Source organism: Aedes aegypti, chromosome 2 (genome assembly GCF_002204515.2).
Source record: "Aedes aegypti strain LVP_AGWG chromosome 2, AaegL5.0 Primary Assembly, whole genome shotgun sequence".
Classification (NCBI taxonomy): Eukaryota; Metazoa; Arthropoda; class Insecta; order Diptera; family Culicidae; genus Aedes; species Aedes aegypti.
In genome coordinates, this window is record NC_035108.1 from 386394178 (window position 1) to 386421957 (window position 27780).

General features: G+C 38.9%; 1 protein-coding gene across 1 annotated transcript in view; it reads left to right on the forward strand.

Moving 5' to 3' along the window:
• LOC5564911 (zinc finger protein 236) overlaps positions 1–27780 on the forward strand; it is a 217313-nt gene that overhangs the window by 115382 nt on the left and 74151 nt on the right. Inside the window, exons 3-5 of the mRNA XM_021846929.1 lie at positions 18769–20813; positions 25261–25679; positions 26245–26671. Coding sequence (XP_021702621.1) covers positions 18802–20813; positions 25261–25679; positions 26245–26671 — 2858 coding nt within the window. The 5' untranslated portion in view covers positions 18769–18801. The remainder of the gene's footprint in view (positions 1–18768; positions 20814–25260; positions 25680–26244; positions 26672–27780) is intronic.

The window sequence follows — 27780 nt, forward strand, 5'->3', positions numbered from 1 at the left end:
CCTGGCATTCCGGAAAAATATAGCAATATTGAGAAAATCTGGACGACACTGTTACATTTGAAGATTGTCAATCTGCTTTGCGGAATAATGGGACATAGTTCAACATTTCCTTGCCCATACTGTACCGCGCAAAAAAAACGATCTATCCAATGAAGCTGGTCATCCACGAACACTTGGACACATCCGCGAGATGTCCGCAAAATGGAAAAGTCTCGGCTCGGACCATAAACTGGCGAAGCAGTTCTTCAATTGTATTGACGAGCCACTGCTGAATGGATCATCCGACCTACAAATAGTTAATCTTTGCCCACCACCGTCCTTGCACATAACGCTAGGAGTTGTAAATGCTATCTACAAAAAAGTGGAATCCATTGATCTAAATACTGCCGAGGAATGGGTAAGGATCAGCAGCTTGATCGTGTGATTAATAAAAATGACCTTAAAATTAATTCGTTTATCACAGGTGAGGATAAGCAGTTGTCAACGCCACAGTAAATATGGATTCACCGGCCGAAACTGTCAGAAGCTATTGAAAAATCGGCATGTTTTGGAAGCGAATGGGGATCTCAGCTTGCTAGCAACTGTAAGTTATCGTACATTTTCCTGAATTATCTCTTCTCATTGAAAAATTGTATTTCAGGCGCTTGATCAATTTGATCAGGTACATAAAAGTTGTTTTCAAAAGAGTTTGGCTGATGATTATACAGAAAAGATTGAGAACTTTTCGAAAACGTGGATTGAAGCAGGCTTACCCAATAGCTCGAAGTTCCATATATTGCGCTATCATATCCCGGAGTTTTATCAAATCACAGGAAGTGGTTTGAGCAAATACGGTGAACATGCCAGTGAAACCGTGCATTTCGATTTTCAAGTTGCTTGGAATCGTGTTAAGGTTTCGGAGAACTCCGAAGCATATGATCGACAGCTTCTTCGCATTTGTAAACCGTATTGACCGTATTTACCTGGATAAAAATTTGGATTAAATAATTGGATTTAAAAAAATGGTTTAATGCTAAGTCCTTTTTATTTGTTGGTTAACTATTCGCAGCAAAATTTCTCATGGCTACCTACATAAACATGAACGAAAATGACTGTGTAGACCATAATCTAGAAATCAGTAATGAAACAAACGGCATCGTACTGTTTTGAAAAAAATGTTCAGGACCCCCCGATAGAACATTTTCAAACCGGTCTCAAATAAAAGGGGAAAGCCTAAGCTTTCATTTGGTAGATGTTTGAGCGATACTGATTTTTTTTATATTAATGTTGTTCTACAAGAGACACCGTGCACTGATGGCATCGGAATACAGCCGGCAGCGAAACAGTACAGCTGACAACAATGTAGGTTGGTCCGGCCCTTGTATTGATTTGTATCTTGATCCTCCATGAGGTTCCTGTAATACATGCCTTTGAATCTGTGAGCAACTGTATATTGAAAGCTATAATTTATGATATAGCTGAAACTCGTTAGAAAATGACTGCCATGTAATAAATTTACTAAAAACATAACGTTATTTGTAGTTCGTCATTAAAATTCCAGCCAATTTGGGCCACCAGAAACTGAGACACAGAGCTCCAAACTTGATTACTAATTTTTACCACAGGCTGTATTGCACACATTCGTATAAATGATAATTATCATCTCTACAATAAAAAAAAGATGTTCCGTGAAATTTTCAGCTTTTTCGGTGGTCAGTGTCAGTACTGTAATGTGAGCATGAGTATGAGTAAGAGCATAGATGACCGTACAATTCGTAGTTACTACTCCGTGATTGACCAGAACAATCGAAGTTGCACAGAGATGTAATGAATAGGGCTTGGGATTAGCTAAGATTAGCGCCGGCCACGTCCTTACGGTCATCGAGGAAGGGAAGGAATGTTAGCTAGAGAGCCGTTGTTACTAGAGACCGAGTTGCATCTCCACAGTTGTCATGGAAAGGATATTGGGTAAGTGGGATAAGGTAAAGATCTGGGAGGCACCAGTTGGTTGGTGATGCGATCCATGATATAATCACGCCTAATCGGATTCGCGATATAATTCGATAATCGCATAGTACGCCGAACAAGTATTCATCACTTGCCCACGCAAGAGCAAGTGACGCGATCAATAGATCAAACACCACTAACGATCCGCAGCGCATTTTCATTTCACCACTCGACCGACGCGCGACATGTTTGATCCTGACCTCGTACGACCTTTTGTCATAGATTCTGTTGACATGCACTCTCCCATACAAAATGACATACAGTTGACTCTTCACAACTCGACAGTCTGTAACTCGATATACTCTATAACTCGATGGATTTTTTGGTCTAATCATAATTCTATAACTCGATGTCTTCATTATTCGATGTCACGTGATGTCTCTCCATAACACGATATTTGTTTTTAAATCCTTCCTTTTCGGGAAAACTTAGTCTATTTCTTGTTTGGAGGTAAGTAAATGCTTACAAGTTGTAGTAAAAGTTGAAAACCACAAAAATAAAAAAAAAAATATGGTGAGTAAAAATATCATGATTTTTCGAGCATTTCGAAAAAAGTTGTCAAATAATAGTTTGTAAAATACTATCAACAAAATAAAATTGCTTTCTTCCCATATATGTACCGGAAATACCGGAATTTGTTCCTTCGATTTTGGGGTTTTTTTATGTCGGTATATTCTATAACTTGATAGTTCTATAAGTTGATGGACCCTTGAAAATCGAGTTATGGAGAGTCGACTGTATTATTTATCTCCCTTTTAACGACTATTCTGGAGACTTTTCTAAACTTATTCTCCACACGAACATGTCGGAAAAAATAGGACAGGAATACAACAGTGAAAGAATTGTGCAAATCCGTTGATCGGTTCGGGATCCATTTCGTGACGTACAAAAAACCATTACCTTATCATGTTTTTTGTGAATACTTATGTTCTTCAATGCAAATATTATAGTCCCTTGCAACGCTTATATGTTTCTAATAATTATTTATTATTCCAAAAAAAACAACCACCAAAGACACTTAAATTCAAACAATTTCCTAAAGAAATTGAACGTTTAACTACTTTAACTCCCTTCGTAGAACTTCGGTTGTATTCTCTTATATTTGTAGTTAAGTTAATTAAAACTTTTCCCAATACTATTTTTCTAACTCCGACTTCTCCTAATGCAGTAACTTTGCTCATAAATGATCTTGAATCCAAAAAAGGTGATGGTCCTGATCTTATAAAGGCTGATGCTTTGTAAGTCTTTCCAAAATTCTTTCACAGATTTTGGATATGGTAATAGATACCGGCGTCTATCCTGATTGTTTAAAAGTAGCCAGAGTAGTTCTAGTTTTTCAATCTGGCGATGATGAGAGCATCTAAAAAACTATTTCAACGCTTTCCATATTGAATACAATTTTAAAGAAATTACTCATAAATAAACTAATTCCATTTTAAAATCAATATAACGTGCTTCATAAAATTCAATACGGATTATAAGTATTTGGCTGCTAATTTGCTTTCACTCAATGTTTCAAAACAAAACACATGGTCTTTCAGTCCCCTAGAAAACTAGTCGACTACACTCATGTACTTACTTACTTATTTGGCTTCACATCAATTATCTTGATAAAGCCTCGCCAACAATAATTCGCCAATTCACTCGATTCATGGCCGCTTCTCTCCATCCTCGACTGTGACCCACACTCTCCAGGACCTGGTGCACCTGGTCAATCCACCTAGCTCGCTGCGCCCCACGCCTTCTTGTTCCGACCGGATTCGTAGCGAACACCATCTTAACAGGGTTGTTGTCCGGCATTCTTGCAACATGCCCTGCCCAGCGTATCCTTCCAGCTTTAGCTACCTTCACGTTACTGGGTTCGCCGTAGAGTTGAGCGAGCTCGTGGTTCATCCTTCGCCGCCACATGCCATTCTCCTGTACGCCGCCGAAGATCGTCCTAAGCACTCGGCGTTCGAAAACCTCAAGAGCTTGCAAGTCCTCCTCGAGCATAGTCCACGCCTCATGCCCGTAGAGGACTACCGGTCTTATGAGCGTTTTATACATCGCACATTTGGTGCGGGGGTGAATCTTTCTTGACCGCAGTTTCTTCTGGAGCCCATAGTAGGCACAACTTCCGCTGATGATGCGCCTTCGTATTTCCCGACTAACATTGTTGTCAGCCGTCAACAAGGATCCGAGGTAGACGAACTCGTCCACCACCTCGAAGGTATCTCCGTCTATCGTAACACTGCTTCCTAGGCGGGTCCTGTCGCGCTTAGTTCCGCCAACCAGCATGTACTTTGTTTTCGACGCATTCACCATTAGCCCGACTCTTGTTGCTTCGCGTTTTAGGCGGGTGAACAAATCTGCCACCGTTTCAAATTTTCTCCCAATAATATCCATGTCGTCCGCGAAGCAAACAAATTGTCCGGATCTCGTGAAAATCGTGCCTCGACTGTTAAGTCCGGCTCTCCGCATAACATCTTCAAGCGCAATATTGAACAACAGGCACGAAAGTCCATCGCCCTGTCGTAGTCCCCGCCGAGACTCGAATGAACTGGAATGTTCGCTTGAAACCCTCACACAGTTTTGCACACCTTCCATCGTAGCTCTGATCAATCTTGTGAGCTTCCCGGGAAAGCTGTTCTCGTCCATGATTTTCCATAGCTCTATGCGGTCGATACTATCGTATACCGCCTTGAAATCGATGAACAAATGGTGCGTAGGGACCTGGTACTCACGGCATTTCTGGAGGATTTGCCGCACGGAAAAGATCTGGTCCGTTGTCGAGCGGCCGTCGATGAAACCTGCTTGATAACTTCCCACGAACTCGTTTGCTATAGGTGATAGACGACGGAAGAGAATCTGGGATAGCACTTTGTAGGCGGCGTTTAGGATGGTGATTGCACGATAATTTTCACACTCCAGTTTGTCGCCATTTTTGTAGATAGGGCATATAACGCCTTGCTTCCACTCCTCCGGTAGTTGATCCGTTTCCCAGATTCTGACTATCAGCCGATGCAGACAAGCAGCCAACCTGCCCGGGCCCATCTTGATGAGTTCGGCTCCGATACCATCCTTGCCAGCGGCCTTGTTGTTCTTGAGCTGTTGAATGGCATCCTTAACTTCCCCCATCGTGGAAGCTGGTTGGTTTCCGCTGTCCACTGTGCTGACGTAGCCATCGCCTTCGTTGTCCTGACCTTCTGGGTCTGTGTTCTCTGCGCCATTCAGGTGTTCATCGTAGTGCTGCTTCCACCTTTCGATCACCTCGCGTCCGTCCATCAAGATGCTCCCATCCTTATCCCGGCACATCTCAGCTCACGGCACGAAGCCTTTGCGGGATGTGTTGAGCTTCTGATAGAACTTCCGCGTTTCTTGAGAACGGTACAGCAACTCCATCTCTTGGCATTCCACGTCATGTAGTTTCACTCAATTCCTGTTGTGTTAAAAAAGTGAACGCATTTAATTATCTAGGTTTGTTCTAGGATGCAACAATAAGTTGGTTAGATCACATTAGGCATGTAGAGAAAAAAGTTTTAACACTTTGTGGAATTGCTCAAATTCATTCAATATTTAGCTATCTAATAATAGCATGCGATCGTGCGTGCATGTCCCATCTCAAAAAGACCCAGACTATCCATAATAGATGTCCTAAAATTATTTTGAACAAACCGTTTTAATTCTCCTCTTTACAGCTTTGCTCTGATGATTCTCATGATATTTACCCATAAATTGCCTTTGTGAACTACAGACTGGAAAGTTTGTATATGATACACTTCAAAGAAATGGCTTTCACCATAATGTTCAAATGCCATCGGTTCCTCATAGATATTCTACTAGGTGTCGCAATAATCTGCTTCATAGCCGAGTTTCTACAACATTTGGCAAGAGAAGAATCTCTTTTATAGGTCCCATGAAATATAATCAATTATCAAATGAACTTAAACAAGTAACTTACCGTCAAGCTTTACAACCACTTTAAACATAATCTTACCGACATTTTTGGTTAATTTCATTAGCTATATAATAGAATAATTTGCAACCTCTACCAGAAGTAAGTCATTGTTAACTTTCATTCATTTCATTTAAGTTTCACTTGAATGTCACACCCAACACTTTTTCCGTATTTTGTATATATTTTTCTTTTTTTTTAGTAGTAGCATAGTGTTTAATAATTTACATTGTATTCTCAGCGCAGCTCAGCTCTTTTTCACCCACATTTTTTTTCGCTCACTTCACCAGTGAAGCATAATTTTGCTGCACTGGTGAATGTGGGTGAAAAACACACATCCTTGCGTGAAATCTTCTCGGATGACTTAGAACTTCAATTAAGATCACTTAGAACCTCTTTTGGATAACATAGAACTTTTATTTTGATCATCAAGATACGCAGTATTAAAACTTTTTTCTTTAAAGTTTTCTGGTCATAAGTTGAAAATACTTCAGAAAATAATATAGTATGATCATAGATTTGAAGATCTATATTTCATATTACTCTAAGATGACACAACTTTTTTCAAACAATGGGGTAACGATAACCGCTAACAGTTGGCGCCAGCGGCAAAAAGTACAGGCAACAACCTTTCAAACATTCAGTTTCTTTCACTGGCCGCCGAGCGACGACACTGCTGTTCGAATTCCACCCACCGATCGCGCTACGCTGGATTCTCAATTTTTTTTAAACTTTCAATACGAGCGCACGGAAGAATGCTAGTCAAAGAACTGTCAAAACGTATGGAAAATAATGAAAAACGTAAATTACTTGCAATTAAGAACCTGGATCAAAAAAGTAGTGCTAAGAAATCAAGTCTAAGGTGAATACCATTTTGTCTCAAATTCCGAACAGACTCATATTCCGAACACTCGTCTTTTGTATGGTGATTTGGTTGAAACGTTTCGCTGATATATGTCATCCAATAAACAAAAAAATGGCAGTCAATTGCAATTCAATTTTAACGTCTTCCAATCTATTTTATACCTCTGGAGTTTATGATGATTCTCTAGTTCGAGACCAGTAGAACTAGCTTAGATAAATTTATTTGCAAAATTATTCATTTGAATACGATTGATTCGTGCTGTTCGGAATTTGAATCAAGGTGTTCGGAATATGAAACAGAATGAACACAGTGTTCGGCATCTGAAACAAAATGTTGTTCCATACTTTTACGTAAAAACAATACTAAACAAGTTCAAATTAACAATTTTATCAGCACACTCGACAGCTAACAGTTAGACTTTGCGAAGAAATATATATTTTCACAAATATCAGCTAATTTCTTCCCATCATATTCATTTGAAGTCACTGTTGGCCTTAAGTGTTCGGAATATGAGTCAAAACGGTACATAACTTTATGTGTTTAGTTCATCTTCCGTGATGCTTTCTTTGCTTCAGGATTTCGTTTTTACTACCACTGAAAAAGAGCCATCTATTGGCTTTTCAGTTTTGAATACCGCCCTCTTGTAACCAAACTTACAATAATTGAATTATTCATGAAGTTTACTTCTTTGAATTTCTGAGAACATGTACTGATTCAGTGATTATCCTATTCGTCATTATTTACGTGTGCATAAATTTTTTGGATCGCTCAAAACATCTTTTGAATACAACACAACAAAATCAAAGCAATATATTGATCTGAACTCCTTTATATATGCAAGGGTTTTCAAGGGTCCATGGATCACGCTTGTATGCTGTAGAGTAGACGTCTCAGCTGTAGAATATATATCACAGTATTCAAGAAGACCATTTCTGAACTAAATAACAAAACAAAAGTTCAAAACAAATTGCATGATTACCGCGAGAATTATAATTGCAATACAGTGGGATTCCGATTTTGGCAACAAAGTCGAAATTTTCAGTTGCCAATTACGGAACAGTGTCAAAATCTGAACTATTTTTTTAATTTATATTTCAATAGTTTGTTTTGAAAATATGATTGGGACTTTTTTTAATCATCAGTATAGAACCATATAATAGCCAGACTTCGAAACGGACCATTTTGAAGCATATTTATGTAGGGTTGAACTATGATATAAGACCCATGATTTTGTTTGTGACATGCGTTCCACATACTTTTTATCGCTTAAATGTCTTCATTGATTTTTATAAGTTTTAAAATGGAACTCTAGAATGCGGTCGGCATGGACTTGATCTACTGTTCAAATGACTGAAGCAAAAGACACAAAGATGTTTACAAAAAACAAATACAAATTTCAATAGAATTCAAATATGTTTCCAAAGAAGGTTTCATTTTGTGCCAGAACCGGAGAATGCCCAAAACGGAATCCCATTGCATATAATTTCCTGTTCAATTGTTTTAGCTTAATTTAGCAACTTCATAAAATAATAACATGAAATAAATTTATGTAACATAGACTAATAAAAACGAGATTTTGAATTAACTTAAATCTCTATTAAAATAATCAACATTGCAAATTTTCTTTGTCTAAATTTGTCAACTGATGTTCTCAAACATCTAGGTATGCATTACTCTAATGCGTGCACTACAATGTAAAACACCGAAACCACGCCAATGTGAGCGCCTATTCCGGTTAGCCTAATATCCCACTGCCGTCGTCGTCAACGTATTCTCAACTGAATCGAGCCTTAGGCATCATCATCACCGTCGTCGTCGTCGACCTCATCACACGTATTCTTCCATCGGTGCCAAAGTTGCAAACTCGTTCACACGATTCCTGCGTTGTCGTTTGTGGTATTGCGGCTAATAACCACAGGAATTTTGAGGCGCGAATCATTAAATCAGTGCAAGTTATTAGAGTACTTTAAAAAGCAATTGTTATATCATATATTTATTACGTGAAGCGCCAGCCCGAATCTGCTGATGCTAACCACGGAAGTGAGCATCTCAACAACCAACCTAAAGTACACACCGTACTGTGTAGACGATGACGCTGGCTATGGTTTGGCGCGTTTGGCGAAACGTGAAATCGTTCCCTAATGGCCTAATGGAAACCTTCTAGAAAAGTGGCGCGACTTAGACTGCATAGCATGACACCATCACACGGGGCACACAGTGAGTGAATCAGTTTTGGTTACTCTATGCAGAGAACTGTTGACCTCAAGCGACGAGCAACGAACGTTCAGCATATGGAGGCAGTAGATTTTCGATATCGTGAACAATAGCAGCCTCACGGTTGACCAAGTGCCCCCTCTTACAGTGAAGTAAATTCATATTTGTGCAGTGCGCTGGTTTCATGTCAAGCTGGTGAGAACGTATCAATCGATGTAGAGTAGAAATCAGGATCCCAAAATTATGATTATGACTCATGACATCATGATTCCATGATATGAACTCATGATATCATGATAAGGATTCCTGTAACGCAACACACCTGTTTTCTTTTTGTGGCTGATTGCTCGGAATTATAAATCAAATGCATAAATTCACGGCACGTACATTTGTTTATGATCAACAATATGAAAAAAAAAAACACAAAAAAAGCCAGAGCGAATTTGAACCAATAACCTTTTGATTGACAGTTTGGTTCTCTTCGTACTCGTACACAACCATTTCGTCGTGTCGAATTAATCGATGCATAACTCACCGCTTAGTGTTGTCACTCTGGATGGATATTACGTTTTTAAAAAATCATGATTATAACTCAAGAATTAATAATTCATCGTCATGACCTAACCATAAACCTAACCATTTATGAATTTCATGACTTCTTCTTCTTTCTGGCGTTACGTCCCAACTGGGACAAAGCCTGCTTTTCAGCTTAGTGTTCTTATGAGCACTTCCACAGTTATTAACTGAGAGCTTTCTATGCCAATTGACCATTTTTGCATGTGTATATCGTGTGGCAGGTACGAAGATACTCTATGCCCTGGGAAGTCGAGAAAATTTCCAACCCGAAAAGATCCTCGACCGGTGGAATTCGAACCCACGACCCTCAGCTTAGTCTTGCTGAATAGCTGCGCGTTTACCGCTACGGCTATCCGGGCCCCTTTCATGACTTAAATGATTTAAATAGATCTTTCAATAGTGTTTACCAACTTGATGTGAAAGTAGTGCCCTGTACGAACACAAAATTAAATCACTGTATGCTAGGAACCAGTCAGTTGGCCGCCTAAATCTTGTTCGACCACACAAAAACTGCTAGGACGCAATAGACCCGGGTCTGTGCGTAGTTCTCTTCATTCTAGAATCCACTAGTAAACGGAAAATCTCATCTGGAGCTTTCTCATGACATCGCAGGCAAATAATCGTTTGCCGATGCGTACATCTATTCGCCGGAAGGGAAATGCACCGATTGTTGTGGTTCCGGATGGTGGAAAAGATACCGCGTAGTTTTCCACTCGAACGAACCTGGCCAACCACGCTGAAACAGTGGACAACGTGAGGAAATTTAATAGACCTTAGGGAAAATTTTATTGTTTTCAATATCGAACAAATTTCCGATGACTATCAGATCAGGTCGGGAAGCGATGATTGGATGCAATCTTTTAGTAACTAGAGCCTTCTGAGGAACGTAAAAGTTTTCTTCGACGGGGATAGCATAGTAATTACAGCTTAGTAGTGGTTTGATTTTTTCCTTAACTCAAGATTATGTGATCATAAAAATCAATTATTTCCTTAGCCGAGTGGTTTGAGTCCGCGGCTACAAAGCAAATCCATGCTGAAGGTGTCTGGGTTCGAATCCCGGTCGGTCCAGGATCTTTCCATTATGGAAATTTCCTTGATTTCCGTAGGCATAGAGTATCATCGTATGTACCTCATGAAATACGAATGCAAAAATGGTCACTGGCAGAGAAAGCTCTCAGTTAAAAACTGTGGAAGTGGTCATAAGAACACTAGGCTGAGAAGCAGGCTCTGTCCCAGTGAGAACGTAGTGCATAAAAGAAGAAGAAGAATAAATTCCACAGATTCTTTTGATAATTACTCGTGTGAATTCTTCAGAACGATTCCCCAAATTCTCGCAGCAAATTTCTTCAGAGATGCTTGCAGCTTCTACTGCATAAGAAAAATATCGCTTATAATGCCCCACCTAAAATCGATGAACAATGAACTCAACGCACTAGAATTAGTTAATTTCTTAAAAGATGTCCGCGATAAATTCTCTTCAAGTTTCTTATTTCGATTGATTTCTTTAGAAATTTTTCCAAAAAATCGTTAGGTCTTTTTGTTTTTTTTTTTGGCATTACGTACCCATAAATTTTTCCCATGAGTTTCTACTGGGTTTTCTTCATATTCTACTGGGTTTTCTAAAAAAGAATAATAATAATTTTTATGCAAAATTACTCAACAACATTACTAACCAACACAAGAACTGCACTTTTATTTTTAAAGATAATAATATAACTTTTATGCAAACACATATTAAATTTTAAAACTACAATTTATCATTCATTTCAATCCTTTGAAAGCCCGAGATGCCACAATTAATTTGAGATAAATGTTGAAGCATATGCGGTTAGTTGGTCTTGTAATTCTTGGGAGAGACATCCCCCTGACCCCTCCCCCTTTTCTATGTAACGGAAAAATCATGGACACAAGGGGTCCAAAATTGGTATCAAACTGATATCTCAACAATCAAATGAGTTGTTCAGCAGACCTATCTGGCGGTGCAGAATCTGATAGAGAATTTATCCACTAGGTAGCGCTTTATCTCAAGAGCCGTATCAGCTAGAAGGTTGGTGTTTTCGGCAAGTCTATTCAGCAGATCAAGAGCTACCTGGCGGTAAAGACTCTGATTGGGAATTTATCCGCAACGTGGCGCTAACAAAAATAAATTTTCGATCTTCTCTGCATCAAGATCCTTGTCAGCTTAAAGGTTGGTGTCTTCGGCAAATATACTCAAAGATTGAAGGAGAAAATTCTAATTGAGCATTTATCTGCTAGATGGTTCTAGTGACAAATTTTCTTCAATTATTTGTATCTCAAGCTCCTTATCAGCTAGATGGTTGGTGTTTTAGGCCAAGCCATTCAACAGATTAAGGGCTATCTTATTGTGGAAAATATGGTAGTTGGTAGTGCTATTAACGAATTTCCTTCAATCTTTTGCATCTCGACATTGCTAGCGTCACCTAGCGGTTGGATTCTCAATCACATTTTCCATGGCCAGGCTATATGCTGATTAGGATCAAAGGCTATCTGGCCATGGAAAATATGCTTAAGAATCCATCCGCTAGGTGACGCTAGCAACAAGTTTCTCGGCAGTGCCAATTGAGCATGTTTGTCTATTGTCTAATGTTGATTTACATGCTGCGCAGCTAATTGCTGAGAACGATGCCCGTGTAATTTTTTGGAAAGGCGTAGGGGTAACGCGCCCTAACTAGAGATCAGGGAGTCGTGAGTTCGATTCTCACTGAGAAGACGTGTAACATTTTCGCAAAATTTCACATCAATTTGTCCATTAAATCCAATTGCAAACTATATGTAATGTTTAGTTTTTCGGTAGTTGTCAAATTTAGTTATTTTTAAACCGTGTGTACAACTGATTTAATTAAAAATTGTTCTGATTCAGATATTAAACAAAAAGTACCCAAAAACATGATATTTTCATAAAAACTATCAAAATTCGTAGAGTTATTGATATTTTTTGTTCAATAAACGTTCATATTGCATCTTGTTTAAACTACGAGTTGAATAGTGCATATAGGGTAGGTGTACCAGTTATGGACATAATGGTTCCCTATTTCGCCATACTTGATAATTTGGATATTTTCAAATTTTTAATCATACTGTGTGTTTTAGTAGTTTGATATCGAATGAATCTTGATGTTAAAACATTAAAAAAACATTCAAAATGTCAAAGTTTTTGAAAAAAACTCATATGACCAAATAGGGAACCACTATAGCCATAACTGGTACACTTTACCGATATATTTTAAAAATTTCAAACGTAGTTTTGTCATAAAATTTATAAAAATTTGCTTCTAAGACCTTTGTGAGGTTCAACAAATTAGAAAAACCAGTTTTGGCTAAAGTATTGAGATTCAACTGACAAAACATTTAAAAATAAGGTTGTTTACGTTGAAAATTCATGTTTTAAATTATTTCAAATAAATTTGTTTTACTAATAGTATAAAATGTATCAAGATTTGGAATCGAAGTTATGGTCAAACAAAGCTGATTTTTTCAGTAAAAAGTGGAAAAATTTCGCGAAAACTAGCTAACTGAGACTAGTTTTCATTTAGGTAAATTTGATATTCAACAAACTTTTCATAAATTTATTATCGAAGAGGAGAATGATTGAAAGAGCATTAAAATTGGTTGGAAAATGACAAAGTTTTGAAGACTTCACTGGAGGTAATATTTCATAACATGAAAATGCACCATCGAATCACTTGCGCCACCTCTAAATCTTTATATATTTGGCTCTAAACTTGAGGTTCCCATTTTATGTAATTTGATTCAGAAGAGCACACGATTTTTCTTTTTGAGAAATTTCCAAAAACAATCCGCACCGTAGTGCAGAACTTCCATAGCCGATGCAAGAGCTAATTAATTTGACGTTTAAGCGGTGCCAAATTCACTCATTGTTGTGGTCACATAAATAACACGGCACCACTCAAACGTCAATGAGTGAACTCATGCATTGATCTATAGCGTTTGATAACGATTGTACCCCGTTTGGTATAAAGTCGTTTGGCATGGTGATAGGTCATTTGGCATAAAGTCGTTTGGCATAGAGCCGTTTGGCATAAAGTCGTTTGGCATAAGGGTCATTTGGCATAAAGTCGTTTGGCATAACGGCCGTTTGGCATAATGGTCCTTTGGCTTAGTAGTCGTTTGGCATAATGAATCTGAAAGTAAGAATTTCTTAAGATGACATTTCATTTTACGTTTCTATTGAATCTTGCTGATAACATCAGGCTTGTTGTATAGTCAATTGATACAAATTGTCACTTTAAAATAATATAGCAAATAAACTAAATAGGAGAAGGTTTCGACCGTGATTGTTTTTAAATTATTATTGTTTTATGGCTATATCGGTCATGCGACTCAAAGGTAAAGGGAGTCTATCAGGCGTTGCAGAATTCGCTCTCATTTGAGAATGAAGCACGATCCAAGCAAGCAAAGAAAAACATCCCATCTGTTGCGGTCCACGATCGTCATTGTATCGCAAGGTGTAACAAGTCTGATAAATGGAAGCAGCGAGCGAGAGCCCCAACGAGAGAGCGATGATAAAATCCATTTTTCTCGCTTGTTTACCGTTGGGGATAGGTGTTTTTCTTTACTGGCACGATAAACAATCCACGAACATCCAATAACAACAGTGTCCCCCAGGCTTGGAGCATGTTTAGAGGGGTTTAATCATGCACTACTATCCCCCCAATCTGATCAAACTTGTAGCAGTATACGATAAACAGTCTCTCATAATGTGCAGCATGTTATGATAGTTACAGAGAGCGATACGTGAGAAATTCTCTCAATTTTCTCAGGATTCAATCCCTGGAGTCTATAGAAGCAAATGATAGAAACGAATAGGTGCATAGGCGTCGCAAGGGAGCGACAAGATTGAAATTTAATTAAGTGGTGAAAATTGAGCAAGCCATTTTAAAGTCAGTAAGCATCGAAGCGTCCTGTATTTTGCCTAGCTTCTTTACTGGAAAAGGGTTGGCTCAAAGCTTTGAGCTTTGCTACCAACCTATTCGTTTCCATCATTTGCTTCTATAGACTCCCTTTACCTTTGAGTCGCATGACCGATATAGCCATAAAACAATAATTATTTTAAATGCAAATAAACTAAGGCATATTAGGTAAGTTATTGCCAATAGTATTTTATTATTTATCCAGAAATTACCCTTCTTTCAAATATTAATTCTTCTTTTGAGTTCCGCTATTGGAATAAATTTTTACACTGAAGATTGATTTTGATATATTTAGCACAAATTTACCCTTCTTTCAAACATGCTATGTTTTTTTTTCAAATATGATGTAACCACCATTATAGGTATAAAAACTATTGATTTTAAATTTAAATGAATTTCACCTTCTTTTATTCATAGGCTGTTCTTTGGAGCTATATTTTTTAGATATTTTTTTTGTTTCCAACTGACAAAAGGGTAGCAACTTCGATGGGTTTGGCTACTTTTCCTCAAAAGTCGGTTCCCCGAATGTGGTTACCCTAAATGCCAGTTCCCCGAATGCCTTTTCCCCGAATATCTCGCTTCACCGAGTAACCACTTCCCATAAAAGTTTGTGGTACTCATGATTGTCGTAGATTTATAAATTTCAGAGTGGTGAACGAAATGGCCATCTGATACGCACCCTTCTTTATTTAATTTGCGGTTCTTTCGAGTTTTACCGTCCTCAGCATTTTTGCCAACATGTATATGGCCGAGAATGACAGAATACCACCTTCTTTTGAATGCTTGTCATTCTTTCTCGTTCACCATCCAGCCACTGAATACTATTATAGCTCCTATTTAAACTGCACCACTTTTCGGGGAAATGGCATTCGGAGAAAAGAGTCATTCGGGGAACTAGCATTCGGGGAACCGACATTTGGGAAAAATTAGCACAATCACCCAGATGATTCTGAATGCAATTTTTTATGTCTTTTCGTTTTATTATGCCGCATTAATTTTTGGCGTCCAATCTTCTATTGGTTTAATCATAAACTTTGCCTTCTCTAAAAAATATGCTGTTTTTTATATTTATACTGTTTCAAATTTTATTGTTTATTATTATAAGCTGAATGTTAACCATTGTTATATTTTGCTATTTTATCAATTCTTGCAAGACGTGCTGTTAGAATGATAATTACTATAGAACCTAGATTTTTTTTTGCAAACGCAAGATTTCCTTTCGAGATACGCTGGAAAAAATATTATTTCAATCAAAATGTTCCCTTCTTTCGACAATAGACAGTGTTTTCCATGTACACTTCCAAAATTAAAATTTATATTGAATCGTTCAAAATTTTGCCACAAATATTTTCTTTCAAAAAATGTTTTGTTCATTTGAGTCATGTTGCGAAAAGATATTCTGCGTTAGAGTCTTAATAAGCTGCAATAATAGATCTTTGAATAAGAGATTTTAATATGTTTCAAATAAATTTTACCTTCTTTTACCAAGTAATTTTCATCAAGTGTTACATCCAAACTGGGACAGAGCTTGATCTGCAGCGAAATATCCTATGAGCGCTCCCTTCATTAATAACTGCGAACTTTCTCTGCGCAACAAGCTCAACGATACTCTATATTCTGGGATGTGGACAAAATTATTATTCCGAATAGATCTTTCACCAGACCCGTCACAAGTTTTATTTGATTATGATCTCTAATGTCACTACAATTTTTGACATTCATAGCTTGGTATATCCACCACGCTTATTGAGAAACTACGATTTTTTTTTGCTATCGGCTCGGTGGTGTTCATCTCGGTAAAAGCTTCTAAAATGCCGATATTCATACTTGCCGCCCTTTTGTCAGATTGAAACACTACAATATCTAAAAAAATATAGCTCCAAAAAATTGCTATGTATAAAAGAAGGCGAAATTTATTTACATTTTGAATGAACAGTTTTTATAGCTATAAATAAAGTTACATCATATTAAGAAAAAAAAAACATAGCATGTTTGAAAGAAGGGTAAATTTGTGCTAAATACAGTCGACTCTCCACATCTCGATGTTCTATATCTCGATATCTCTCCCTATGTCGATGATTTCTTCGGTCCCTTCAGTCTGCATACATTTTCTCTCTCCATATCTCGATATCCTCCTTATCTCGATATCTCCATATCTCGAGGTACTCCTGTTGATTGTTTGTTCAAAATTTTCTCTACGTATGTCGATATGACCATAATCAAAGGTGACTAGACTAGATTTTGGGGATAAAAAAACAATTTCAGAACGTCTGCTTGTTTATTATTTTCCTGGTAACGGAGTGATTTTCAATCTAGTGTTCATTAAAAATGTGTTTTTGTCTCGATCTCTCCGTATCTCGATGGTCCCTTCGATATCGAGATGTGGAGAGGCGACTGTATATCAAAATCTTTAGAGTTAAAATTTATTTAAGAATTATTTTATTAATTTATTAATTTTATTTAGCGAAACTCAAAAGAAAAATTGATATTTGAAAGAAGGGTAATGTCTGGATAAATAATAAAATTCTATTGGCAATAATTTTCCTTACATGCTTTAGTTTATTCAAAAGCATGATTGTTGAATAAAATGTCATTTTGTATCAATTGACTCCAAAACAAGCCTCAGATCATCAGAAAGATTCAATAGAATCGTAAAAACGAATGTCATTTTATGAAATTCTTGGTTTAAGACTCATTATGCCAAACGACTACTATGCCCAACGACCATTATGCCAAACAACTTTATGCCAAACGGCTTTATGCCAAACGGCTTTATGCCAAATGACTTTATGCCAAATGATCTAACACCTTTGATAACATCTTGGGTATTGTAATTTTTGCACCTCATCAAACGCGATGGTTTGTGAAATTGTCGCCAGCCTACCAGCCACTGCAAATTTGAAGTTTCACCAGTCTTCCAACACAACGGAAAATCACCTAATTTGATTCGTTTGCTAACGTGTAACGACTATTTTGTTGGTCTGTAAGTTGACGACGCGTTTTGGAGTTTATTCTTCCATTAGAGTGTGATTATCATGCAAGTACTAACATTATTATGAGTCACCAAATCATGATGATTAATCTCTCTGTTCTTTATGCAAAGCAAATGGAAAAGACCCATAACAGTGGATGACTCATGATAGTGGGGCTACTGCGAGAGACTTTCTTTTCTGCCCAGTACTGCACATCTTTGCCAGGAGCAGTAACGATTCATCTTGTTTCATCAAAAGCACACTTCAACATGCAACCCCATTGCGGAAAATTGGACCAACCTTTCCCTTAGTCTGGGTTATAATGTTTTAGATTTGGAAACCTACCTTTTCCCAGAACCAATATGAGTGGCCCAACCGAGCAGTACGTTGTTTGTATGTGTACATAAATTTGTGTAATAACCATGATATATCACATATATCACAACAGAATTTATTCCAACAATTAGACAACAACTTTGGCCATTCATCAAAATAAGGATTTCAGTTTTATGACCATAACAAGCTCTAGATGGCAGTATAATCATCCTCCCAAGGGATCATATATATTCAAAAGCCCAGAACCAGTCCGATAGTGTACTCCTTGTGCTGTTTCAGTATGCCGTGTTTGTGCCACTCTGTAGGCGAGAGAGTGTGTGCTCCTTGTTTTGAAGCATTTCCAGGACCTGGAGGTACATAGTACTCACATTCGGAAAATGACGATGTTGTACAAGTCACTTCTCACCACATGGCCTTTCCGGTTAGCTGCTGCACTTGCATCAGCCTTCTGCAAGCCGTGCCATGCTGGAGTGATTCCGGCCAAATGGATTCATTTTCGAAAAGTGTATCCAGAACTTTCCCCCATTGTGTGCCCTCTCGGCATCGTCGCAGTCGTCTCAAGTTTAGGTCAGCTTTCTCTCTAGTTCATCTAGCTCAAGCCCCTGCCCGGATGCTACGAACATCATCATCGTCATGTTTTCCTCCTGGAACCAATATTTTATCATTCCGAACCAGGCTTCTGGCTGGCAGCAATAGCAGCACCATCACTTTCGCAGCCAAGAGTGCAAAGTAAGGCAATAAATGTTTTTACATGATATATTTATCAGAAAGTTCTTTATCACCTTGAAAACTACATTCTACACTCTCGCCAACCGGTCATAATTACCGGACTGCATAGTGTGTCTTGCGCTTTCTCGATTTATGCACTTTCAGTATGCTCTGTAGAACATCAACGGCAAAATGTAAACCGAAAGTTTGATTTACTAATTTCAGGCCCCCGGTGACAGGAGCAGCACTATCGTTGCCATGCTGCACGAAGAGGTCGAGCTGGACGATACGCATCTCTGCAACAAATGCGGTCGAACGGTGGTGGGGTTGGAAACTTACATCAAACACCGAAAGGTTGCCTGTGTGCCATCGAAGCCCGCAACGGTGACGATTGCCAGTGGACCTAGTCCTCGGATTGTTCCCTCGGAGCAGGGATACTCGTCGTTTGACTTCGGTGATGCCATTAAAGATGCGGACCACCATAAGAAACTACCAAACTATGGATTTAACTATGATTTGGAACCACACCACAGTGATCCGGTACAACGACCGGATAGCAAAACGGATTACAAAAATGAAGTAAATTATGACTATGAGCTGGGAGCAGATTTGTTCTTTTCATCACTGGAACTGCAAAGTAGTTCGAAGAAAAGTGGAAATTTACATGCATCCACCAGCAAACTGAACGTTCCCATTCGACCGAAGGAGAGAAAATCAACTGTTTCACTTTCGAACACAGATCCAGAACCTGAGCAAGAACATGAAGATGATTGGATTGCTCCTGAACATGATTCTGAAAAACTTATGAAAGCAGTTAGTGACATAAGTGGAACCAAAAGAGTTGAGTTGTTTCCGTTTTTTCAACACGAATCTCCGGAACCATCGGAAGATGAGAGCGAAGACGACGAAGATTTTGATGCACCTCCCAGAACCCACACCGGAGGCAAATGGAAACCGGAAAATCGGCCATCCTCTTCACAGTGGCGCCATTGGCCTGATCAAGATGCTCAACTTGACAAATCGATCGAACAGGATGACGATGAAGATTACAAAAGCTTTTCCCCACCTCCGGGGCACACCAAGGGGAAATGGGTTCCTGGATCGAAAATTACTCGTCTGGAATACAGAGTGCCATCTTTTCCGAGCAAGCCATTTGATGAAAGCTACTGGTGCAGCATATGCAATCGAAAGCTTGCCTCGCGATTTGTCTATGAAAGACACCTAAAATCTAATCTGCATATCAAAAAAGCACAGGAAGAATCAGAGCTGGAAAGAGCAGTCAAACCAGGATTCTATTCAAATGAACTATCAAAAAGAATTACTAAACCTTCTGTCTATTTGGGAGACGATTTCTTCAGCAGTAATCTTAGCCCTGAAAAAAGCTCAACTCCAATTCCCCTGGTGCTACAAGATGACCCTTCACCGACATCTGCTAAGATTAAAAGAAAACGAAAGTGCTACTACACAAAATGTGAGATCTGCAAGACTCGTCTTCCTACCCATCTACTGGGAAAACATTTGATATCACGATACCACTATCGCAGAATGCTCAACCGACCAGAGCAATGCTTCGACGATATTCTGAAAAATATTCATCGCATTGTATTGCAATCACCCTTTCAGTGTCACCCCTGCAGATTCTACGCCAACACCGAAGAGCACTTTATGGCGCATTGGAATTCAGTTGAACACGAAGAAAATGTCAGCTCTGGCGGAAGACTGTGGTGTAGTTTTTGTAAATTTGAGTGTTCAGATAACTTTCAAATGACGAACCATTTGCTCGACCAAGATCACCAAGAAGTGATTTCCGTAATCAACCGTTCAGTACCGATCATCATCCGAAAGATAACTCCCATTCGCTGTGTGTTTTGTGGAGATGAATTCCGCTACAACGCCATGCTGAACAAACATCATGAATACTGTAACGAAGGAACTCCGGAGGATGCCCTTCGTGTGAGACGTACATTCCAGAATGCCTTCAACTGCAATATATGCAAAGCATCCTTTCACAACAATACGCTACTGTTGCAGCACAATCAGAAACTACATCGTATGGCCACCTACTACTGTTCAATCTGTGAGATAACATTCAAAACTCCAAACGAATCATTGAAGCATCGTAAAACAACCGCTCACAAAGTGATGTCTGCTAGAAAACGTAAAAAAGATGCCATCCCACCCAAAGTGTGCAACATCTGCAAGAAGCAACTGCCGGACATCCTGGCGCTGAAGGATCATATCCGCAATGATCATCCGGACATAAGATACAGGTGAGTTAAAAAGTCGTATAGTTACAAGCAATTACAGCTATCCCCCGATGTAAGACGGTAATTGGTTCCAACATGAAATTTACTACGTAGAAAATCCATGTCTATGACAATATTTTTCAACGGGCTAAGTCTGATTCGTTGGTCATTGAATCCATGATGGCAGACGAGAAAACAAAATTACTATCACAAAACTGCTACTTCTGTCACAAAAGCATGTCTGACTATGGGGTGTCCCAGAACTTTGACAACGACAATCACAATATTTTGTCAAACAAATAAATATTTTTACATTTTTGTAATTTTCTTTGAGGAATTTTAAATACTGCCTATGAAAAGTTTGTTTGATTAGATATATTTTTACAATGAAATTTTTGATTTAAAAACGATTTTTGATTCAACGAGTGTTCAAGGCCTTTTAATAATCGACCACAGCTGAAATCGGATTTTTTGTTTTTATTAATTTTTGATATACTTACGTTTATAATTTTTAATGAAATAAGTGATGGTCTGCACTACCCATAAACGCATGTCAGTCCCATGTTTGCTGGATTTCCTATTCACTTGGGACAATTATGCGTTTATGGGCAGTGCAGTGTTGACAGACTCACACTCAAATCCCAATCAATACGCTCTCCCGTGAGAGCAAACTCATTAGAGATCTGCTTCGCAAATCTCACGCTTGAGATTTTGATGCAAAATCACTCAATCAACTCAAACCGTAAATAATGAATCAGTCGCAAAAACCCGTTAAAAACTCGTAAAACATGAATGTTGTTGTTTACGTTAAAAAGGATTACTATAATTTTAACATACTAACAAGAAATTATTGCCGTTTGTGAGTAAACTGTGTAAATACGAGACAATGAGTCAAAAAGGTGAGCCAACTCATCCATGATTTTTTGGCTGCTGAGTTGCGCGATTGAAAACTCACGTATAAAAAATCTCAAGCGTGAGTTACGAGAAATTGAGTTTTTCACAACACTGATGGTCTGATCATTTCTCGTATCGGAAATGATTAATATATTTTTTTAAGATTTTTATTATACGTACTTTTTAACCTAGCTAATATTTCGTACAAGAAAGTCACTCAAATATAACGCGATTTGTGCAAAACTGATAAGAATAAGTGCAAGAATGAAATGTGTGAAAATCAAATGTTTATTTGCAGTAGTCTCGAAATTGCAGTATGTTAAAGTCGTACCCATACTTTCTGGGAAACCCTATAAATTGAATAAAAAATCACTGTAAACTTATACAATATGGATATTTTCGGAGTGCGCCCGGTGAGTAGATGTAGAAAATCCATGGTTGACGTTATTTTGGAATCCAATATGACGGGACAAAGAGCAATATAGCAACTTCCGGTTGCTGAAAATCAATCGAAACCTACGTAGTATGGGTATTTTTGAAATAGGTTTGACAAGCAGATGTCGGAAATTGATGCTAAACGCCATTTTTGAATCTTATTTAGAGCACCAGAGATCAACATGGAGACATTCGGTTTGTGAAAATCAAATCTATGCAATAAGTACATTTTCGGAACGGGCGATGTCATTTCAATATTTAATCTGGTGTACCAGAGAGCTTCCGGTTTGTTAACTTCAATGGAAACCTAAGCACTATAGTCTTTCTAAGTTTCTGATATATCTGCTAATTTTACATACAAAGATATCGACCGTGATAATTATATTTTGAATTTGTTTATCGGCATATCGGTCTATTTTGCTCGAAGTAAGAGGGAGCTTGGAGAAGAAAGCAATGAATACTAGATGGATAGGTACCGTAAGGGAACGGCGAGAGAAATTGGATTAGATGTTGAAGAGTGTCTGGGCTGTCTTGGCAGTGTCATTCTCAAAACACACCCAAGCCGTTCCCATAGGGGACGTTAGCCACAAGGAAGGACGTTTCAAGTAATACTGTTTCATATGGTATGCCCTCTTCAACATCTAATCCAATTTCTCTCACCGTTCCCTTACGGTACCTATCCGTCTAGTATTCATTGCTTTCTTCTCCAAGCTCCCTCTTACTTCGAGCAAAATAGACCGATATGCCGATAAACAAATTCAAAATATCTGCTAATCATAAACTTCGTGATCCTTAGCTCTGCTTGGTAGTAGAATTTTGAATTTGTTTCTTCTTATTCTCATTCTTCTTAATCTTCTTATTCCTCTTCTTTCTGGCGTTAGTTCCCATCTGAGACAAAGCCTGTGTATCCGATAAGTGTTCTTTTGAAAGCTTCCAAATTTATTAACTCAGTGTTTTACCGTGGCAGTTGAAAAAAGTTATGAACATTTGTTACATAGTCCAAACACTGCTTTAGTTAATGTTGATGAAACCACAGGGTAATTCTCGCACTCGAATGAGTGAATCCCGATTACGCCCGTTTTGTTTGAACGATCCGTTGACGGCTACATCACTTGTCATCGGGTGTTCTCTTTTATACTATTGCGCTTATCATTCTTCCAGAAAAAACACCCAGAAATTAGAAGTCCAAAGCCAAGTTATTCTTAAAAGTAAGAATTGGATAATTACTAAATTAAATTATATAAAAGTGGAATGTTATGGAACGCCGCAGCCCGTGCAGAAGAAATTTCATTCAACGACATAATATTGAATGGACCGGACATGTTAACAAAACTTCCGGTCGTCCTTCTGCGCTTCCGCAAGAATCGCATTGCCTTTAGTGGAGACATATGTAAAGAAAATGTTTCATTGATTTCCGACAAGAAGACAGGCAGGCGCTAATGGAGGCGTACCCTGACGAATACGCGGCACTCAAATACAACAAGCGAGGAGCCGAAGCAGTTAGCGAAATCGAGAATGCTGTTCAAGATTTTACGAATGATTGACAACAACGGAGTGCTAAGGATGGACAGTCGCATAGCCGCGGCTCCAATAGCTTCCACCGATCTCAAATACCCCATTTTTCTTCCAAAAGAGCATCGAATAACTTTCCTGCTCGTTGAAAGCTACCACATCCGCTTTCTGTATGGAAACAACGAGACAGCATTTTACGATGTAAGGAAACGCTTCCTAATTCCGCAGTTCCGTTCGGTCATTGCGAAGGTTGTCAACATTGTCGGGTGCAGAAAGCAATTCCCCAAGCCCCAATAGCATCACTTCCTGCAATCAGGCCAACGCCGATTATCCGGCCCTTCACCCACATCGTAGTGGACATTCTTATCAATCAAGGGAGCAGCACAGTGATACGATGGATCGCCCTGTTTACATGCCTATTCATAAGGGCTGTGCCGTCCACAGCTTATGGACACAATCTTGGTTGGAGCAGTGTAGATGTAGGCGCCTATAAATCAAAAGGTTCCTCGGTACACTGACTAAATACCAAATACAGTGCCCATTTGACTTTGGCACGGTTTGATTTTTACAACAAAACTGTTCAAATTTTGGCTACTCGGAAATGCATGAACAAAACAAATGGATTATGGATCAGTCATCAATCCCACCGATTAGTCACGCTTTTTTTATTGTATGTCTTCGAGCTGTTTAGTGGAATACCTACAAGTAGATGAAAAACCCGAATTTAGTATTATACCAGTCGAGTTTAGTACACGACACTGAAGACGGCCTTACAGTTGAGGTCGAAATACTCGTATTTGTCAAAGGGTACAAACTCTAGCTGTTGTGTTTTGTAAAAAAAAAACACTCGCTTTTCTTACACCGTAACAGGCAAGTGAAATTGGTGGTGGTCGACCGTACTACAAATGGTAAGTTAATCCCATAAGCAACGGGTTTCCATTTATGCAGTTTAACCCGTATAGGCCTGAGTGAAAGAAAAAATACTAAAACCCTTACCATTCGGCGAATACTTAAAGGATTCAATTTTTTTTTTGTCAGTTTACTGACCCACATATCTAGTTTCTTAAAGTGGTTGGAGGAGCTCGGGAATACTTCTGTGGCCGGAGTTATTGCGGTGGGTCACTGGGAAATTATCTGTGACTTGAAATTTGCCTACCTCCAGGGGCACAGAAGCACAGAACCCTTGTCACCCGACCTGACCCAGTGATCCACCGCAATAACTCCGGCCACAGGAACATTCCCGAGATCCTATGACCACTTTTAGAAACTAGATATGTTTACGAGTATACTGACAAAAATATATTGAAATCCGTTAAGTATTCGCTGAACGGTGAGAGTTTTAGTATTTTTTCTTCCACTCAGGCCTATACGGGTTAATACCACATGGGATCGTTCGAAACTGTTCCACAACAAAAATCGCGTGAATGAAGAACGTCCTACATTGGAGGATAGTTGCACCTACATTTCTGTATTTTGAAAAGAAATAGAAATACTAAAACCCTCAAACTCTCAAAATAATCTGTAGCTACGCCAGCAAAAGTTACACATTTCAGCGTTGAACAACTTTCCACACCTCGGCTAATTTTGAAATGTTCTCATTTTACCTCTCATCCCTCCCATCCAAAAACAGTTGCCCACAGTGCGGACAAAATTTTGTCCTAGCTCAAGAACTTGGCAGACACGTACGTGACAAAAATTGTTCATTTTTCAATTCCACCACATCATCGTCGACTACTGGGGCAGCAACGGAAGCAGCGTCCTCGATGCAGCCAGACATGGTGGTGGGAACTCTCGCATCAACATCCCGGACGCATCCGGCCACGACTCTGACGACAACGACGACGACGACGCCGGCCGAAAATTCAATTATCCCAAATGATTCAATTAAAGTAAATATGAATGATCATAAAGTAGCAAAGGAGTCACATCTGTATTCTTCGGGCTCAAAAATAGCCCCAACAACTGCGGCTTCTGGGGCTCACCGTGCGGGAGCAACGAGTGAACATGGCATCGCAACGCTTTCCAGGGCAGCAGTTGACGAGTCGGAAGGTATGTATGGCTTTTTAGATAAATTTTTCGCTTACCAAAGCAGATGGTGCTTGCTGTCAAAACGAATTGGTTGGTGGGTAAACGGAAGCGGTATGAATACAAGCATGAGGAGAAAGTTTATGAAAATTTATAACTTTTACACGGACATTTTCGGGACGCTTCGTTTGCTAATCCAAAGGTGGAGATTTCTCGCAAAGCTGATTTGCCGAATTTTTATAAAAGCAGTAGGGTTCATCCTTCAGTGTTTGCATCCTTTGTCAGATATGCGTATTTTAACATCAACTGTGAAGCCTCAAACGCAATAATTGCGGAACTGGTTCGCTAGCATGAACGATAACATGCTTATCGACTTAGTGTTGGTTCACTTTTTTTCGTCGACAACTCTGTCGAGATCCATTCTATCCGAACCGGCTCCGCTTTGGTTGCCGTTCCACTATGATTGCGGTTAGGCTTTAAGGCTGTCTTAATTGTCGTGTACTAGACTTACTATAAATACGAATCATCCTTAATTATATTTAAAGAGCCACCCTGACCTCTAATAAACCATCTTCCTATCCACCCACAGCTTTCGCTTCGATAGCACCGATGACCATGATGGGACATTACTCCACCCTACTGCCCTCAACGGTTCACGGTGCTTTGCCCGGAATTGAGACCCACCGAGTCGTCGTCACCACGACCCACAATTTTCTCCTCCCGGGTCCATCTCCGTCATCCTCGCAGTCGTCCCTATCAGCTCACCAGCCGCTTATCGTTATTCCAACAACGACGACGATGACCCAGTCAGCCTCCATCCCTCCATCGAACGTTGACGACGACGACGACAATGATGATGATAACATTGTCACCAGTGCGTCCACGTCAGCGGAAATCTTTTTCGCCATGGCTAATAATGCGTCCGAAAATAATACTGTTTACGTTGATGAAATCGTTGGCACCACCACCGAGGGCAACTCAGTCGTATCCTGGCAGTGTAAAATATGCCCATTCAGGTACTTTTTGATTGCATTTTATTTTGGAGTTTACCGAATCAGATCGAGTGTGAACGGTGCTCCCTAAACTTTTATAATCAGGAAAAAATCTGTTACCATTAGTCGTTTTCTATAACTAAGCTGCATGCCTGGATAAAATTGAAAAGGATCGTGAGGCCCATTTTAGAGTTACGACTTTTTTATATCAAGTTCCCAAAGTTTCCAAATTTTAAGATAATAATAGACATTTAAACAATCTCTTTATTTACCATGATTATCAAAAGAAATACACATCGAAACTTATTCAAAATTGTGTAATAATTTGCAACTTCCAGACCAGCGCTTTCCAACCCCTAGAAAGTTTGCGACCCCTTTTGACTTTTACAACCATCCCGCAGACTAATAAAAATGGATATTCTCAAAATGAAAGTTGATGGATATTTTCCAAAGATCTCTTTATGAATCAACAAATATCTTTGGCACATTGGTGTCACGAATGCCGCGAAATCCGCAAAATTTGATCATAATTTGTGAAATTAAAACTATAATTAACATAGTTCCGCAAAAATCACACAAACAGATTATTTTTCCAGAGAAAACATGCATTCTTGTGAATCAAAAAGTAGATTGGATTACCTTGAACCTCTAATTCCACCCTAATTGCCTATCTTTGACAGATACGCGTATTTCGACTACCACTTGTAGCCTTCTTCAGTGTCAGTATCCAGTGGATACGAGTAACTGACACTGAAGAAGGCTACAAGTGGTAGTCGAAATACGCGTATCTGTCAAAGAAAAGCAATTAGGGCGGAATTAAAAGGTACTTGGTAGCCAATCTATTTTTTTATTCTCTATTGAAATTCTGCTCTGAGGGTTCGAATACATTAGAAAGAGATGTATTTTTGTGTAAAACACGGTCAAAACTTTAGGACCATGACAAGTCCGCGACATACTGGATTTATCGCTTTTGTCAACCGCAAAATTTTAGGAATTTTGTGAAATTGGTGCCATATAATTCAAGAATTCTGCTAAGACGAGGCTTGAAGAAACTCCTCTGTGATGCAAAATGAAGCGATTTGACGTTTTTCTGAGGAGTAAAAATTGCACTCAAAATTTTCAACACAGATTCT